Source organism: Arachis hypogaea, chromosome 2 (genome assembly GCF_003086295.3).
Source record: "Arachis hypogaea cultivar Tifrunner chromosome 2, arahy.Tifrunner.gnm2.J5K5, whole genome shotgun sequence".
Taxonomy (NCBI): Eukaryota; Viridiplantae; Streptophyta; class Magnoliopsida; order Fabales; family Fabaceae; genus Arachis; species Arachis hypogaea.
This window is the reverse complement of record NC_092037.1, coordinates 53,655,709-53,672,235: the sequence shown is the minus strand read 5'-3', so window position 1 is coordinate 53,672,235 and position 16,527 is coordinate 53,655,709. Positions and strand designations below refer to the sequence as shown.

At 36.4% G+C, this 16,527-nt stretch overlaps 1 protein-coding gene across 1 annotated transcript; it reads left to right on the top strand.

Annotated features, from left to right (window-relative positions):
- The first annotated feature begins 14,532 nt into the window (after positions 1 to 14,532).
- Positions 14,533 to 16,102, top strand: LOC112744340 (uncharacterized). The gene is made up of 2 exons (XM_072217840.1): positions 14,533 to 15,660; positions 15,772 to 16,102. The coding sequence occupies exon 1, from the start codon at positions 14,678 to 14,680 to the stop codon at positions 15,473 to 15,475; it is 798 nt and encodes a 265-aa protein (XP_072073941.1). The 5' UTR covers positions 14,533 to 14,677; the 3' UTR covers positions 15,476 to 15,660; positions 15,772 to 16,102.
- Positions 16,103 to 16,527: the final 425 nt, after the last annotated feature.

Sequence of the window (16,527 nt, the reverse complement as noted above, 5' to 3'; positions counted from 1 at the left end):
TTTCTCTTCTCCAAACCCTACTTTTTCTTTTCCCCCCTTCTTTCTTCTTTCTCCCTTTCCCCTTCTACCTCACCTTTCACTCTCTCTCTCTCTCACCACCATTAACAAGGTTTTACCTTCTTCTTCCTTCTTCTCTTTTCTATCATTCTTATTATAGTATGTATATATATTATTATTTTCTTTTTCTTTTCTTTTTCTTTTCACATCTTTATTTTACCTTCTTCTTCTTTTACATGGTGTTAGAAACCTTTTGAGTCATCATTCCTCATTATATGCTTGTGGATTATTGCAAATTGTTTGACAATTATTTTTCTCCTATTTAAGGGATTGCTTGCATGTTCAATTTTATACTTTTTATATCTTGTTTACCATGCATGCCATGTGTTTGTGAAAAAGCCCATATAGCACTATGCACTTTTCTACATTACTTTACTCTACTCTGCAATGCTTGCTTTTCACAAATTCCCTTTCATATTTTATTAATTAAATTTAATTGTCAATACAAATGTGATAGTTAGTTTGTTACAAATGGTAACCTAACTTGGATATTGAATGTTTGATATATGCTACTCATGCCTTTGCCTGCATGCCAATAAACCTCTTGCATTCCATTGTCCTACATGCACTTGCTATATTTCCATTGATGAGCTTTTCACATGTAATCCGGACCATGTGTTAGTGCCATTTATCGTTATTGTGCATTGACTATCACTTACAATACCCTCTTCCTTGCTCTATCTCTTTGAATTTAATTTCCTTTCTCTTCCCTTCTTTCAGGATGGCCACCAAGAAAGGAAAAGAGAAAGCTGCCTCCAAACCACCAGCAAGAAGAGGAACTAAAAAAGCATTAGTGGCAGAGCCTTCTTCAACCGCAGTCAAGCCCTCAACAAAAAGAGTTAAGAGGATAATAAAGGTTGACGACAAAGAGAAAGCCTTTCCAACAAAGGACACTGTGCGATTTCCCAATCGCTACTGTGAGCAGATGTTCCCTATCCTAGCAGGAAGGAACTATAACAATGAATACCTTCTCATCCTCCTGCCCAATATTGCCACCTTTGTTGAGCCGCAAATTGAGCGAAGACAATGGGGTTTCCTACAGAGACAGCCAAGGCAGGTCAATCTTTCTTGGGTAGTTGAGTTCTACTCCAACTTCTACATACCGACCCTGCAGTCTGTTTATGTCCGGCAGAAGCAAGTCCCCATTACAGAAGTGGCCATTCAGCAAGTTCTGAGTCTTCCCCCTGTTCTCGCAGGAATAGACGCTTTTCAAGAAGCCACCCTTCAGCGCCAGCGATACCAATTTGACTGGGACTCCATTCTCAGAGTCATTGCTTTACCTGGCAACCGTTGGATCTACGGATACCACCGCAACCGTCCTAAGGGAATCTTGGCTTCCGCACTTACCTTGGAGGCTCGCGTATGGGCACAGATCATGTCCCATTACGTCTTCCCGAGCACTTATGAGTCCTCCTTCACTGCGGACATGGCTGTTCTACTATGGTGCATCCTTACAAACCAACCTCTGGATCTCTCAAGACACATCCGACATGCTATGGAGCATGTACAAATCGCGGGCAACTTACCTTTCCCCGCCTCGGTCTCAACCTTTGTCTCCGCAGCCGGAGTCTCCTGCAAAGCTGGGGACACCGAAGCCATGCTTCCACGGGATGATTAATATGTCCCTAACGGGAAATACCTCAGACTTTCAGCAGCCACTACAAGCCAGCCTACTGAGCCGGTTGACGATATTCCTTCTTCAACACCACAAGCATCTACCACTGAGCAATTGTTCCAGCAGATACTTGAAAAGTTGGATCAGCATGAACAAAAAGCAAAGATGAGAGAACACCGTAATGAGCGCCGATTCAAACACCTCAAGGAGCTACTCAAGGGACGCTTTAGAGACTCAGACACCCCGGACTCCACTTCTTTTACCAGCACCGGGAGCCATGATGATCCCGACTGTGGAGATACTGCTACCAGCCCACCCCTGTTCCTGACAGACGGCACCGAGGACGGTGCAAAGCCTTAAGTATAGGGAGGTCGGCCAGTACCTGACTTCCGAAGGTAAATTCTCTTCTCTGACACCAATAATTAGGATATTTTAGTTAGATTTTTCTTTCTTTTATAGAATAGAATAAATTGCATATGTTAGGATAGTTGCATGCATGTTCTACTTGATTGAAAAGACAATAAGTTTCTTTTAAAAATCTATCTTTGGAATAAAATTTCACTAATTTTTCAAAATTTTTATGATAAATCTGCTTGAGTTGTATTTGGAACATGATGTTTTAGTTAAAGAACACACAACCTGTGAAAGATTTGAGCCTTTATGTATGGTTACATTATTTAACCATAATTATTTTATTCTTGTGTGTTTACTTCTCTATGATTGTAATCTACATTTTGTTTTATCTTATATGTCCAATATTTATTATATTTACATGCTTGCACATGATTGAGGCCATTATTTGTTTAAACTCACTTATCCAAATCAAGCCTACCCTTTTCAATTACCCTTGTTAACCATTTTGAGCTTTTAAAACCCCATTTGTTCTATATTTCACCACATTACTAACCTTAAGCTGAAAAACAATTGCATATCCCAAATTAAATTTTTGGTTAGCTTAAGATAGAATTGTGTGTGCTAGTTAAGTATGGGAAATTATGGGAACAAAAGTTGTTAAGGGAATGTGTCATGAAAATTTAAAGGAAATTTGGATACCCGCTTATGTGAAAATATAAGAATGAAAAATCTATGTGCATTGATAAGCTTTATTTATTCAAAAAAAAAGCAATCAATTAATAAATAAGGGGACAAAATTACCCCAATGTTAAATTCAGAATTCAAAGATCAATGCACATATGATAGAATTAAAATACAAGGTTGAAACATGAGTATGGGTTGAAAAAGGGAATTATGGGTAGCTAAGCATGAATTTAAAAGTATATAGAATATATGTATATTAGGTGAGAGCTTAGGTTAATTAAAGATTCAATTTATAAAACTCACTTAGCCATATGTATATCCTTACCTACACCTTGGCCCCATTACAACCCTGAAAAGACCTCATGATGTTTGCATTGGTATATTAACTGTTGTTGATTGGTTAGGAGAAAAACAAAAGTTAGAAAGCATGACTAGAGAAGAATAGAGTGATTACCCTATATACTAGAGATTAGAGCATACATACTTTATCAGTGAGGGTTCAATGCTTGAATTTTCATGTTCCCGGCCTTCATAAGCTATCTTCTTGCACTTTTATCGGTTTTATTACATGATGATAGAATTAGTGGAATTTGATTTGTAATAGTTTTGAAGGGCTTATTTACTTTTGATCAAGTGGATAATAATCATATAGTTGTATTTATTTATATATGTAGGATTGCATTGCATTTCATGAGTTTCTGCATGTTCGTACTTATTTCCTTGTCTCCTTCAATTTAGCATGAGGACATGCTAATGTGTAAGTGTGGGGAGGTTGATAAACCACTATTTTATAGTTTATATTGTGTTTAATTGTGTGGTTTTGTCGTGATCTTTACCCACTTATTCATCAATTTAGCATGCATTTAGATTTCCTTCCTGAATTTATTACATGTTTGAAAATTGCTTCCTAGAGACTTTAATTATTTAATTTTAATTCTCCTTTATTCCATTCGATGCCGTAATCTATGTGTCAAGTGTTTCAGGCTTTATAGGGCATGAATGAGACGGAGATTGGAGAGGAAGCTAGCAAAAATGGAAGGAACACAAGAATTTGAGGAGATAACCAGCGAAAAGTGATGTGGTCGCATGGCTCAAGCGACCGCGCGAAGGAGCGCAAATCGCAGTGACGCGGCCGCATGGCTTGCGCGGCCGCGCGGAAATGAAAACACAAGCAACGCGGTAGCGTGGGCGACGCGAACGCGTGAAAAGGAAAAGTGCTAGCGACGCGTCCGCATGGACGACGCGATCGCGTGACATGCGCGATCTGCATAAATTGCAGAATCTGAAACCAGCGACTTTGGACCCTATTTCGGCCCAGTTTTCGGCCTGGAACAGCAGACTAGAGTCAGAGATTATGCAGAAACAAGAGACACATTCATTGAGTAGTTTAGATCTATTTTTTTGACTCTCTTAGGTTTTTCTCTCTAGTTTTTAGAATTTTAATTTTCAATTGATCTTAGCATTGGAACATTGAAAAGAGTTATTTTCCTCATCAAGACTTCATCACCCTAGTTTGTTTTCTTAACTTGGTTTTATTCTTCCATGTTCTTTGTTATGTTCAATTTTGTCATTCAGATATTTTTATGATTAATTAATGCAAGGATTATTTCTTTTTAATTTAATTTCCATTCCAATAATCATGTCTTCTTTTAATTCCCTTTCATGTGCCATGAATTCTTTATTTACAATGCGTGAGTAGTTTTATTACTTGATGGGGAGTTGATTAAAGGGAACTCTTGAGTTGGAAGGATTGAAAGAAAAAATTTGTAATTGGGTTAAATGTTGGATTGCTATCCTGTCACCGACGCCAATTCCTTTAAACTAAGTGGGTTGCAACTTGTGAACAGATCTGGCATTTCCACTTGTTTGACTTTCACTTATCTAGTAAGGGATAACCAAACAGAACAACTATTAATTATAAATTAATCTTACAATCACACCATCAATGATAAAGAGTCTAACCAATCAATTCCCAGTCAAGGCCCTTCATTTTTATTATTTAAAATTCCTCAATTTAAATCCCAATTTACTTAGCTCAACTCTTTTTGAAATATCTGATTAATAATACAGCACACTTTTCTACAACTCGTTGGGAGACGACCTGGGACTTAAAACTCCCAGTAATTTTAATTTAAACTTTCAGTGACATATTTCTAAATTGATAGGCAGATTTTCGGTGAGTTAAGAACTATACTTGCAACGTAACCATTTTAATAAATTTTTAATTCACCAGCTTCTGCATCCTTATCACCCAGCTAACGCATTCAACTGTGCATGAGCATATGGAGTACGACGGACTTGCAGAACATTGGTGCGCCGTAGGTTCGCCTTCGACTGTGTCTAAGCGGTTCGGTCGGACCGATTTTCACTGGGTTTGACCGGTTTGTGCCGATTCTCAACTTTAAGCGGTTGAAATCTTGGACCGGACCAGTGTTGGGTCCGGTTCACCGGATTTTTGGTCAAATCGATCGGTTCGGTTCTAATAACTATGATTCAACCGGAAAAGAAGAGGAAAGCGAGCGCGGACGACGCTAGAGGCGGGTTGGGGGACGTTTTTACCGAAATAGTACATTTTTACGACAAAACTCTACTATCTAAATAGGGATTTTTTAAAATAAAATAAAAAATAATTATTTCCCCAAACAAGATATTTCAGTTTTATTTTCTAGAATACGATTTTTTTGGGTAATAAGGGCATGTTCGTCGCACCCCCGACGAACTCTATAATTTCACCCCTGGCGAACTCTATAATTTCACCCCTCGCGAACTCTATAATTTATATAGAGTTCCCCGTACCCACGGCGAACTCTATGTTAGGTTTCTAAAATAAAAGCAGACTTGTTGGAGAGCGGATCAGAGAGGCACAATTTCTTTGTTTACTTCCTTTCTCACCATTGACATTTTCTCTACGATTTCATGGAATCCATTGTTATCCATTCATTACGATGGTGAAATAGTGTATGACAAAGAAAGTTCAATTTTTTTTAGATCAGAGCAATCGATAAATTACCTATATGACAGCGGAAGTCAACAGTTTAACAACTTTGAAGAATTTGATATTGCATTCCGTCAGACAACAAGAGGCAAAAAGGGTGAAAAAAATTTATTACAGATATCCAACCAAAGTAGATGGCAGTTTGTTTTATAAAACGTATATTACAATTATATTCTCTCTGTTACTAGTATATTTATCAGACCACGGTTGTGAGAAATATTTCTATTGTTTTGAATTAGGTACCGTTTGCGTGATGACGAGAACGTACGGCTTATAAGGTCATGGCACAACCAATGGACAAATGTTCATCTGTTGGAATTATTTGTGTTTCTCGTTGAGTTGGGTGGCCGAGGATCATCTGCAGATACTGTCGATGATAGTCCGTTGAGTGGAGCTGTTAGACGAACTATCAGAAGGACGATGGTGGATCTAAATATGCCACCTGAGGGTAGTCAGGAGGGGTCTAATGTTGAAGTTTGTAACATTGACTTAATGGATGACGGTGTTGAAAGTCATGATGGTTCTGCTATCAGAGATTCGATGATGGATCAGTATGAAGTTAACCCTAATAACGGAGATGATGCTGACGAAGAACCACCCAAAATTCTTGATGATTGTGATGAGGAAGAAGAGATGAACTACCACGGTGACACACAAATTGCTCTGACACAACCTGCGATTTCTTGACCATATGACCGGCCAGATCATTTCACGAGGTTGAATCTCGATGCAATGACTTCGGATTGGTCGTTTACCCAGGGAGGCCCTGAAGAGGATCCAAGCAGCGAGTTTGAGGTTGGACAACAATTTGAGAACAAGGAAGAAGTCATGTTGGCAGTTAAGCAGTACAGTATCAGGAGGGTTGCGGAGTACAAAATAGTAGAGAGTGACCAATTGAAGTACAATTCACAATGTATCTAGTTTGGATCTGGTTGTAATTAGAGCATACTCATATCATATCACCGAATGCAAGAAAAGTGGGAAGTTAGAAGATACACTGGTCCTTATACTTGCATGAAAACTTTGATGAGGCAAGACCATTGTAGGTTAGATTCGAAGATGATTATGCAACACATTTTCACGATGGTCAAAGCCAATCCAACAATCAACATCATGGTTCTCCAAGGAGGTGCGGAGAATCACTTTGGTTAGAAGGCGTCCTACAGAAAAGTTTGGCTTGCAAAATAGAGAGTCATTGCTAGAATATATGACGATTGGGAGGAGTCATACAACGAGCTTCCTCGTTGGTTATTCGCTACGCAGATGTACTTGCTTGGTAAGATTTATTTCAAGTTTGTTTATTCGCTATTAAATAATTCAGATGTGTACAATAAGCCCATTAATTATGTCTCTTTAAGTACTTGGGTGCAACTAGTGACACAGTTTTGGCCTGATTCTGCCAACACTGTCATGTTTCATCGAGTCTTTTGGACATTTCCACCGTGTGTTGAGGCTTTCAAGCATTACAAGCCACTTATTTCCATTGATGACACTCACTTATATGGTAAATACGGTGGAACCTTGCTGATGGCCATAGCTCAAGACGGTAATGCAAACATTCTGCCTATTGCATTTGCGGTTGTTGAGGGTGAGACAAAGGAGGCATGGTCATTCTTTTTTTTTTGTATCTGTGAGATCATGTGATACCGCAACCCGGGGTGTTAGTGATTTCAGACAGACACAAATCCATTGATGGTGCACTGAATACCGAAGGGAGTTTATGGAAACCACCTCACGCCTTTTAGGCATTTTGTACAAGACATATTGCAGCCAACTTCATGACTCACTTTAAGAACAAAGACTTGAAAAAGGTTCTTATTAACGCAGTGTACTCGAAGTCACAGTGTGAGTTTGCTCATTATTTTGGCCGTTTGAGGGGCGAAAATGTAGCAATCACAAACTGGCTTGAGGAAATGCCACGGTCACAGTGGGCACAGTATGCTGATGAGGGTCGTCGATTTGGTCACATGATGACCAATATCTCTGAGTGCATTAACGTTGTTATGAAGGGTTCCCGCAATTTTCCAATCACAGCTCTTGTTAAGTCAAGTTATTTCTGTTTGGGTAAACTTTTTACAAGAAAAGGTTCCGAGGCACTGGCCCAACTTCTGGCCGGTGCTAAATTCTCACAGACATTTATGTTTTGATTATTTTGTTTCTTTTTTCTAAGAGAAAGAAATAAAAGAAAGTAGTAGAAATAGAAGAGTAGGAATAGGAATAGAAAAAAACACATTTTTTATGATATTGTTTATAAAGTTGTGTTTTTTCTTCAAACATTTTCATGTTTATTGTCAAAGAATATAAAAAAATAGAAAGTGCAGAATTTTATAAAAAAAATGAAAACACAAAAATTTATGAAAGTTGTTATAGAAATTTCTGAAATTTAATATAAAATAATTACATAGACAAAATTAAAGATGAGAAACATAAAATGAATCAAAAGTTTGCACAATTTTATAAAAAAAATATATAAATATAAAATTTTATGAAGTTGGATGGACATAAAAATTTGGGTTAAGTATGATTTTGATCCCTAACGTATAGGTCAAAAATTGTTTTCATCCTCAACATTTTTTTGCACATAAAATCATCCTCTCTCCCTCACGAGCTCTCTCTCCCTCTGGTTCTGATTTTCGATGGTGACAGTGGCTCCAGGCCTCACCGGTGTCGTCCCCCCTTCCCCCCTCTTCCTTTCTTTTCCCCCTTCTTCCCTTTCCCCTTCCCCTTTCTCCCTTATTCGTGCTATTTCTGTTTTTTTATATAATTTATTTAGTTAGGGTAATTTGGTAATAAAAATTAAAATTTAAGTAAAAACGATGATTTTAAAACTAAGTTAAACTTTTGGGATGATTTTGTGTGCAAAAAAGGTTACGGACGAAAAAAATTTTCGCCCTATACCTTAAAGACCAAAATCTACTTAATCCTAAAAACTTGTATAAAGTTGAACACAAGATAATTATATTGGCAAGAAAAAAAAAGGAAGAATGTACAATTTGTACCTAGAAAGAGTTGATGAAGCTAGTTGAAATAAGATTTTGGTGTTTATGAGCAAGGTGGTTTCTGACGAAAAAAATAGGGTGGTACTTACAAACACACTCTAACACTCATATTAGAAGAATCAGAGAGGTACTAGGTTTAAGATTCGTGTATTGTATCTGGAAAATTGCGAGCTCCCCATTACGTAGTATGAGTGGCGATGAATTAGGAAAAGATATTGTCATTAATGATGATCAAATCTTTTCGTATTTAGAGAGATTTTCGCTAGCATTTGGTATGATCCTTTTTGGATCCTAAATATGTACTCTGAAGTATTGGGTTTGACTACTTGAGTATCATGCATTTAGAATTTCACCACGGCTCAGAATATTGTCTTTGAGCCATCCCATAACAAGAAGGAAATAATGCATAATTTATGTGTTATTGTTTATAAAATTTAGTTTTTTTTTTCAAAATTTTTATGTTTATTATCAAAGAAGAGAAAAAATGAAACAAAAATTTTTAACCGCAAAATATAGAATTTTGGTTGCAAAAAGTATAGAAATTTTTTCTTCTATTATTAGAAATTTTTTTTTTCTTTGTTTTTCTTGATTTTTTTTTTCTGTTTCATATTTTTTTAACTCTCTTTTTATTGTTTTTGTTCTCTTTTAGAGAGAGAAAAAAAGAAACATAAAAAAAGATAATAATAATGATGATAAAATAAAATATAAAAAACGAAGAAAAAAATAGAAAAAAAACGTGAAAGAAAAAGGAATAGAAGAAAAAAGAAGAAAAATACACAAACAAAGAAAAAAAAAAAAAAAGGGTGCATGCATATGTCGTACAAGAAATCAGTTGGGCTTAGTTTAAAAAATTGTTTAACCGCCTAACATTTTTTATATTTTATATAATTAAAATCGAATTGATACACTTAATAATTATGCATGTATACATGTTTTTACAGGTATTTTTAAATGGCTAATTCTATGGTGCTTATGAGTTTTTGTTTAAATGTTCCTTAACTTATTTTTTGTAGTAAGTTTTAATTTTTTAAAAATTATTTATTTTTATATCTTTTAAATAAAATAATAACTTTAACCTTTTTTAGTAAATAGGCACCACATTATAGACACCATAGCATTCACCTTTCCTAATTTAATTACAATAAATCTATTATTTGATTAACTAATATATGTATTCGTGTTGTGCATAGAATTATGTAGGAAAATATTAAAAAAATGAATATTTAAACGAAAACACATAGAATAGTTATTACAATGAAAATTTTATAAAATTAATCAATAGTTAATTTTGATTGAGAATATTAAAAATATTGAATAATCATTTTATTTGGTTCTTGTAAGACCATCGTGGACATTAGCTGCATAGGAGTTCTGGAAAGGTCTTTGACAACAGTATTCTTCGAGCGGAATTATGGGCTATATGATGTGATTTGATTTTGGTATGAGATCAACATGTTACTTAGGTTGCGTGAGACAGATTTTATTAAAGCTTTTTTTTTTTTGTGAATAATTGAAAAACACCTGATCTCATGCGAATTTGGATTTAATCAAAAGGGTGTTTGAGCTGAAATTATAACAGCGTTGATGTGTTAGGTTTGGTTTTATTCAAGGGAGACAAATATACCACCAGATTGGCTAGCAACACATAGAACCCTAGAAGTTGTAGAGTCGGTCGGATTTTTTTAGTACCTTTTTGGTTTCATTTTCTAGAGATGGACCTTTTTTAGGAGTTGTTTTTTCTTTTTATTCTTTTATCTTTTGAGTTAATAGTTAAATTCGCTTCGAAAATATCACACATTTTTTTAAATTACTGTTCAAATAATTTTTTTAGTCATTTTAATCTTTAAAAGATAAAACGTAAGTCAAAATTAGTCCTTCTGTTAGTTAGATGATGACGTATCACGCATGTAGGGGTGTTCGCGGTGCTGTACGGTTTGGATTGGATAACTTAAAACAAAATTCAATCCAATTTCAAGCGGTTTGGATTGGATTAGATTTGCGGTTTTGTAAATTAAATACATATAACAAATCTCAACATCAAATTTTAAATAATCAACAATGACATAATAAGTCTTATCAATATCTTAAAAAGCCAATGATAACATAACAATAGAAATAAAATTATAGGCTAGTTAAAATAAATAAATAAATAACATTTTGAACATAAAATATTTATTAAATAATACTAATAATAATACATGAATAATAGAAAAATATATAACAAATTGAACATGTTATAAGCATAATTGTAAATATAATACTAAAATAATAATATTATAGTACATTGTGCGGTTTGGATTGAATTGGATTGATTATAAAAAGTAGATCCAAAATCCGATCCAATCCAGCGGTTTGCAAAAAATAGAATCCAATCAAATCCAAATTAGTGCGGTTTTAATCGGTTTTTGGTTTGGATTGGATTGGATGAGTTGTTTAATTTGGATCGGTTTGGATTTGAACACCCCCTAGTGTCACGTGACATAATGACGTAGTAGATTAATGCCATGTGTCACAAGATGATTGGTTGACGTGTTAGGTCAGTGACACCTAGCATGACATGTGTCACTCGCATGTGAAAAAGTTATTTACAATCAAAATATATAGTCCTTGAAAGTTCATATGCAAGTCATTTTTATCTCTAAAATTTTAAAAATTAATCAAATTAGTCCTTATATAATTTATTTTTATTTTTTTATAATATTAAACTTAAAATATTTTTTGATAATACTAATTTTAATATTATTTTTTAGACCTTAATAAACAAAATTCTCTTTACATAAAATAATAAAAGTAATTACATTATTACAAAGTTATTTTGTCATTTGTATTTTAAAATTTTACATTTTCAAATTATAATATAATTTTTTTTATTTAAACAAGTTTATCAAATTATTGTTATTATGTATTTAAAAATTTAATTTTTTAAATCTCATTAAATAATATAATAGTTATTTTAAAATTTAAATTTTTTTAAAATTATGATTTTTCTTATTATTTAATTTATATAATAGGACTCCATAATTAAAAAACCGATTTGTGAGATCACTTGTTGAATCTTAATATTTTAATATAGTTTTTATAAAATAACTACTATATTTATTTAGTGAGATCTAAGATATTAAATATTTAAAATAACTACTATATTTATTTAGTAAAATCCAAAATATCAAAACTTTTAGTATATAACTAGTTTTCATGTTTTAAATTTTACTAAATAAATATATTAGTTATTTTAAATGTAACACCTTAATATACAGATCCTTATGCTCGAGTCATAAGTGAGTAAATCCTCATAGTGGTCCCCGAGATTGACGCCATGCACCAAAATCGTCCCTGAGATTTCAACTGCACCAATTACGTCCCTGAGATTGAAAAAATTGCACCATATTATTCTCTGACATGTTTTTCGTTGACGACGCGTTGACGTGACTTGATGACGTGGACCCTTGGTGACATGTGTCACCTCATGGTTTGGCCACGTGTAACAGCATGATGACGTGTTGGTCAACGACACGTGGCATGCTGACGTGGATGGGTATGCCACGTGTCACAATGCTATTTGTCCACGTGTCATCCACTATGTCATCGTTACATGTGTACCAAATTGGTCCCTTATTTTGCATCAAATGACTCATTTTAGTCCCTGAAATTGAATGCCATGCACCAATTTAATCCCTTCATCAGTTTTTTCTCATTTTTTTTTATAAATTTAAAATTCTCAATCTTTTTTTAAAATGGCATTAATTTTCCGGCAGTTTCATAAAAACGCCATTTTTTCGCTAATTTCGGCAGTTTTTGCTGGTGCCAGAATATTTGTGATTTTTCTTTCGTCTTTTTAACTTAGATGTATTTTAACTTAGTGTGATTTCTCAATAGAAAAGCGAATGACGAACCCTAATCCCTTGCCGCTGTCATTCATCTTCTTGCTACCGCTCATCCCCTCGTCGCAACTCATATCCTTGCCGTTGCAAGAAACATCGTTGTTTCCTTCAGCGAGTTTTCGATCTGGTTCTCGATCTAAAGGTTTGTCGCTGCCGCTTATTTCACCGCCATTGTTCATCACCTCACCGTCACTCATTCCCTCGCCATATCAAGCAACATCATGTCGCTACCTTCAATGAGGTTCTGGCTTCGATCTGAACGTTAGTCACCGCCCCCTCATTTTCTTACCGCCTTTATTTATCACCTCGCCGTCGCAAGCAATGCTGTTGTTGCTGCCTTTGGCGAGCCTCTGCGATTTGGTTTCGCCTTCATCGTCTTTTCATTTTTCTTTCCTCTTCACACTTTTAGATCTAGTTCATGCTCTAGTAGAAAGAAACAAAGAATGCTTGTTCTTTTTTTTATTGTGTATTTTTACTTTGATTGATCTTCTGCGTTGTTGTTCTTGTTGACGAGGGTGCTAGAAGTGGTGGAATTTTACCACACATTGATAAAGAGAGAACCATCGCAACCACCTCGACGCGAATGCAGCTCCAACGAAATTGTGGAGGTAGTGCCGGCTCCGGCAAATGCACGGAATCGCAGTAAGTGCTCTGTGAAAAATCAACTAGTCAAGTTTTAATTTTGCGACAAGGTGTTAGGGTTTTGATTCTTTGGTGTGTGAGTATGAAGCTGAGAATGATACTTTGAACACCTTAGTTCCTGGCATACTTTAAATGTATGGATGGAATACACTGCATCTGTCTCAAAATATCTGTCGATGCATTACTTTCTAGTTATATTTAAATTATGAAAAATGGCTTCTGTGCAGATGTGGGAAGATCTAATCAGAAGGCAAAATGGTTGTTGAGTCACAGAAAAATAGTTAAGTGTTTCGATGGCGTTGGGTGTAACCGCCATTCCTTTCACATACGTGGTTCACGTCCTTGGTCTGGTTGCCATCACCTCCTCGTCCTTGTTTCCCTACTACTTTTATAATGTTTAATAATTTAATTTAATTGATCATTTTTTAGTTGTATATAGAGGATTTCCTGTGTGGCTGAAGTATGTTTTAGGAATAAGCTTCAGAACAGACAATGAATCTTTCAAGGTGTGACACATAACTAAATTCAACATCTTTTTTTCTTTTTCTAATGAATTAAACCAATTGAGAACTTGATTTGCAGAGAGCAATGCAAGGATTTACTAGAAGATTGTAGGATTGATGAAGAGTGAGGGTCTCTTGGCTGGAATTGGTCTATCACGTAAGTTTTCCAACTTTCCACTACGTTTATTGGGTTGTAACTATTAGGAGGCTTATTTTTATTGATTATATCAACATTGCTCTTTTGAGTGCTACAATGAAAACAAAAAAGAATGATACTGTTTAAGTAATTTTTTAGCTAATGCAAAATGTAAGACCTAGAATATTTGAAAAAGTCTTATTATGATCAAGTCTCAAATTCTATGGTTATTTATAGCCTTAATTTCAGAGATTATTTTATTAAAGATAATTAAGGCAAGTTTTGATTTATTGGATTTGAGATAAGTTATGATTTTTATCCAATTTCACAATTGTTGGATTATTTTCTATATTCAAATTTATAAAGTTGGTAGTCATGAAATAATAAGGATTTTATATGATTTGGATTAAATAAGTAATATTTTAAATATTATTACTGCTATTTTGGAAAATGAAGAAATTAAGTATACCATTTCTAATTTTTAGATTTGGGCATTTTATTGAAAATAATTTGTGAAATTGATGAGCAAATAGTATTTTCTATGTACAAATAGTGTTGGATTTAATCTGAGTTTCAATTACTATATTATTCCTAATTTTATGTGAAATTACCATAATGCCCTTAACCCTAATTTTCAAAAATGAAACCCTAACCTTGGAAACCCTAACCCGACCCGGTTTCCCCCAACTGCTGCCGCCCCTCTCTTCTAACAGCAGCAGCAACACTTCTCCTTCCTCAAACCAACACACTCAACAGTAGCAGATTTTCCCCTTTCCCCAACAGCTTGCAACACTCATGGCTTCCCATTGCCATGAAAGAAACCGAAATTAGAAGCAGAGGATGGAGAGGGAGTCAGAGTCGCGCGTCAGGGGAAGAGAAGAGGGAGAGGCGAGCCAGCAGCGGTGGGCCTCGCCGTCGCCGCCCTTCTGCTCGCCGTTCGCCACCAACGTCGAAGAAGAAGGAGATCAGAATCGGAAGTGAAGAGGGTCGCGTTTCACGCCGTGCAGTCGCGTTGCCCTCACCGCGTCGTGTCGCCGCGCCGCCAATCGTCCTCACCGCACCCCACAACGAGCTGCGTTCCCTAGCCACCCGTTGCATCCTCCCTGTGCCGTTCTTCACGCCATCGCGTTCCTTCGTCGCCGCCGCCGTTGACAGAAGAGGGAGTTTGATCCGAGAGCGCAGTGAGGGAAGGGCGTCGCCGGAGGAGAGCCTGGCACCGCCGCCGCCACTGTTCGCCGCGCCGTCATCTCTAGCCTGCGCCGTTGCTAGTCGCGCGAGGGGGAGACGCGCCGTGAGGGAGATCCGTCACGTTTCTGCCGTCGCCGATTCACACGCCGCCGTTGTGCTCCTTGCCGCAGCGCCGCTGCTGGAAGAGGAGAGCTCGCCAGTTCTGTCTCTCACTACCGTCTCCGTCGGAGCTGCCGCCACGGTCGCCGGAGCTTCTGGCCGAGCCTCAACCGCCGGGAAACCGTTACTGGAGCCTGTGTCATTTGGATTTCATCGCGAGTTACCTCCACCAGAAACCACCGCTGTGATTCTGATCACCGGGGACGACTCTGTGACTTTCGGGATCACCGCTGAAGCTCCAGGCAGAGTTTCTGCCGCTTGAGACCTTGCTGTTGTCGCCAGAAAATTTTGCCGGTAAGCGTTTTAAGTTTGATTTCAGTTCTTTTGGAATTTCGAGAAGGTTTGATGCTGTGTGGTTTTTATAGTTGATCCACCGGAGCTTCTGGCCGCCGCCAGAGCTGTGCCGGGGCCGGTTCGAATCCGCAGCTGCTTCGTGTTGTTATTCCGGTAAGAAATTATGTTTCGAAAGCCCTACGTTAGTGTCCCGTACGTGTATTAAAGCCTTTATGGTATTAATGTTCCTAGAGTTAGTAACTGAGGTTGCTTGTTGTAATTTAGAGTTGTTTATGCTGCTGCGAAAATGTGTGGGGCTGTGCTTTGAAGCTGCCTTTGATTTTGAGTTGAGGCGGAAAGGACTTGATGATACATTTGGGTTATGGAATTTTGCGTTTTGAGGTAGGGGCGCTTTCCAAAAAACTATGTTTTGTGTATTGGAATTATTACATATGGATACTGATGTGAGATATTGTGTATTTAGTGATTGTATCTGCCTTATGTATTATTTGATTGACTCGAACGATTATGGATGTTGGTTTGGCTGAATTTGTTGTGTGGCTTGTGAAATGTAATGTTTGAAGTTGATTCTTTAAAGATTTGAATCTGAGTTTAATCCGTTGAGGATTGATTTGATTTGAGCCAATTATTTTAATGATGTGAAAAGTCGAATGCACTTTTGAATTCAGCACGGTTTATTTTAATTGATTTGGTTTTGGACAAATGATTTGTTATTGAGCCGTTCCTTTAAAGCTTTGGAAATGAGTTATATCGATTGATATTGAGTTGATTTGAAATGGTATCCTTGAGATACGCCACTGAGGCGATTGTTGGATTTAGCTTGCTTTAAATTGATTTCTGGTTTTGAGCTGTTGAAAAGGAATGAGAAATGGTTTAGTTGGGACCCGAACCGGGTGGCAAAAGTCCAAGTTTTAGGGGAGGTGCTGCCGAAATTTCTATAAAATCCTACACTTGTTTGTAAGGTTATTTAAAAAGGGTTGGATTTGAGAAATTGTATTAATTGATTTATTAAAAGGATAT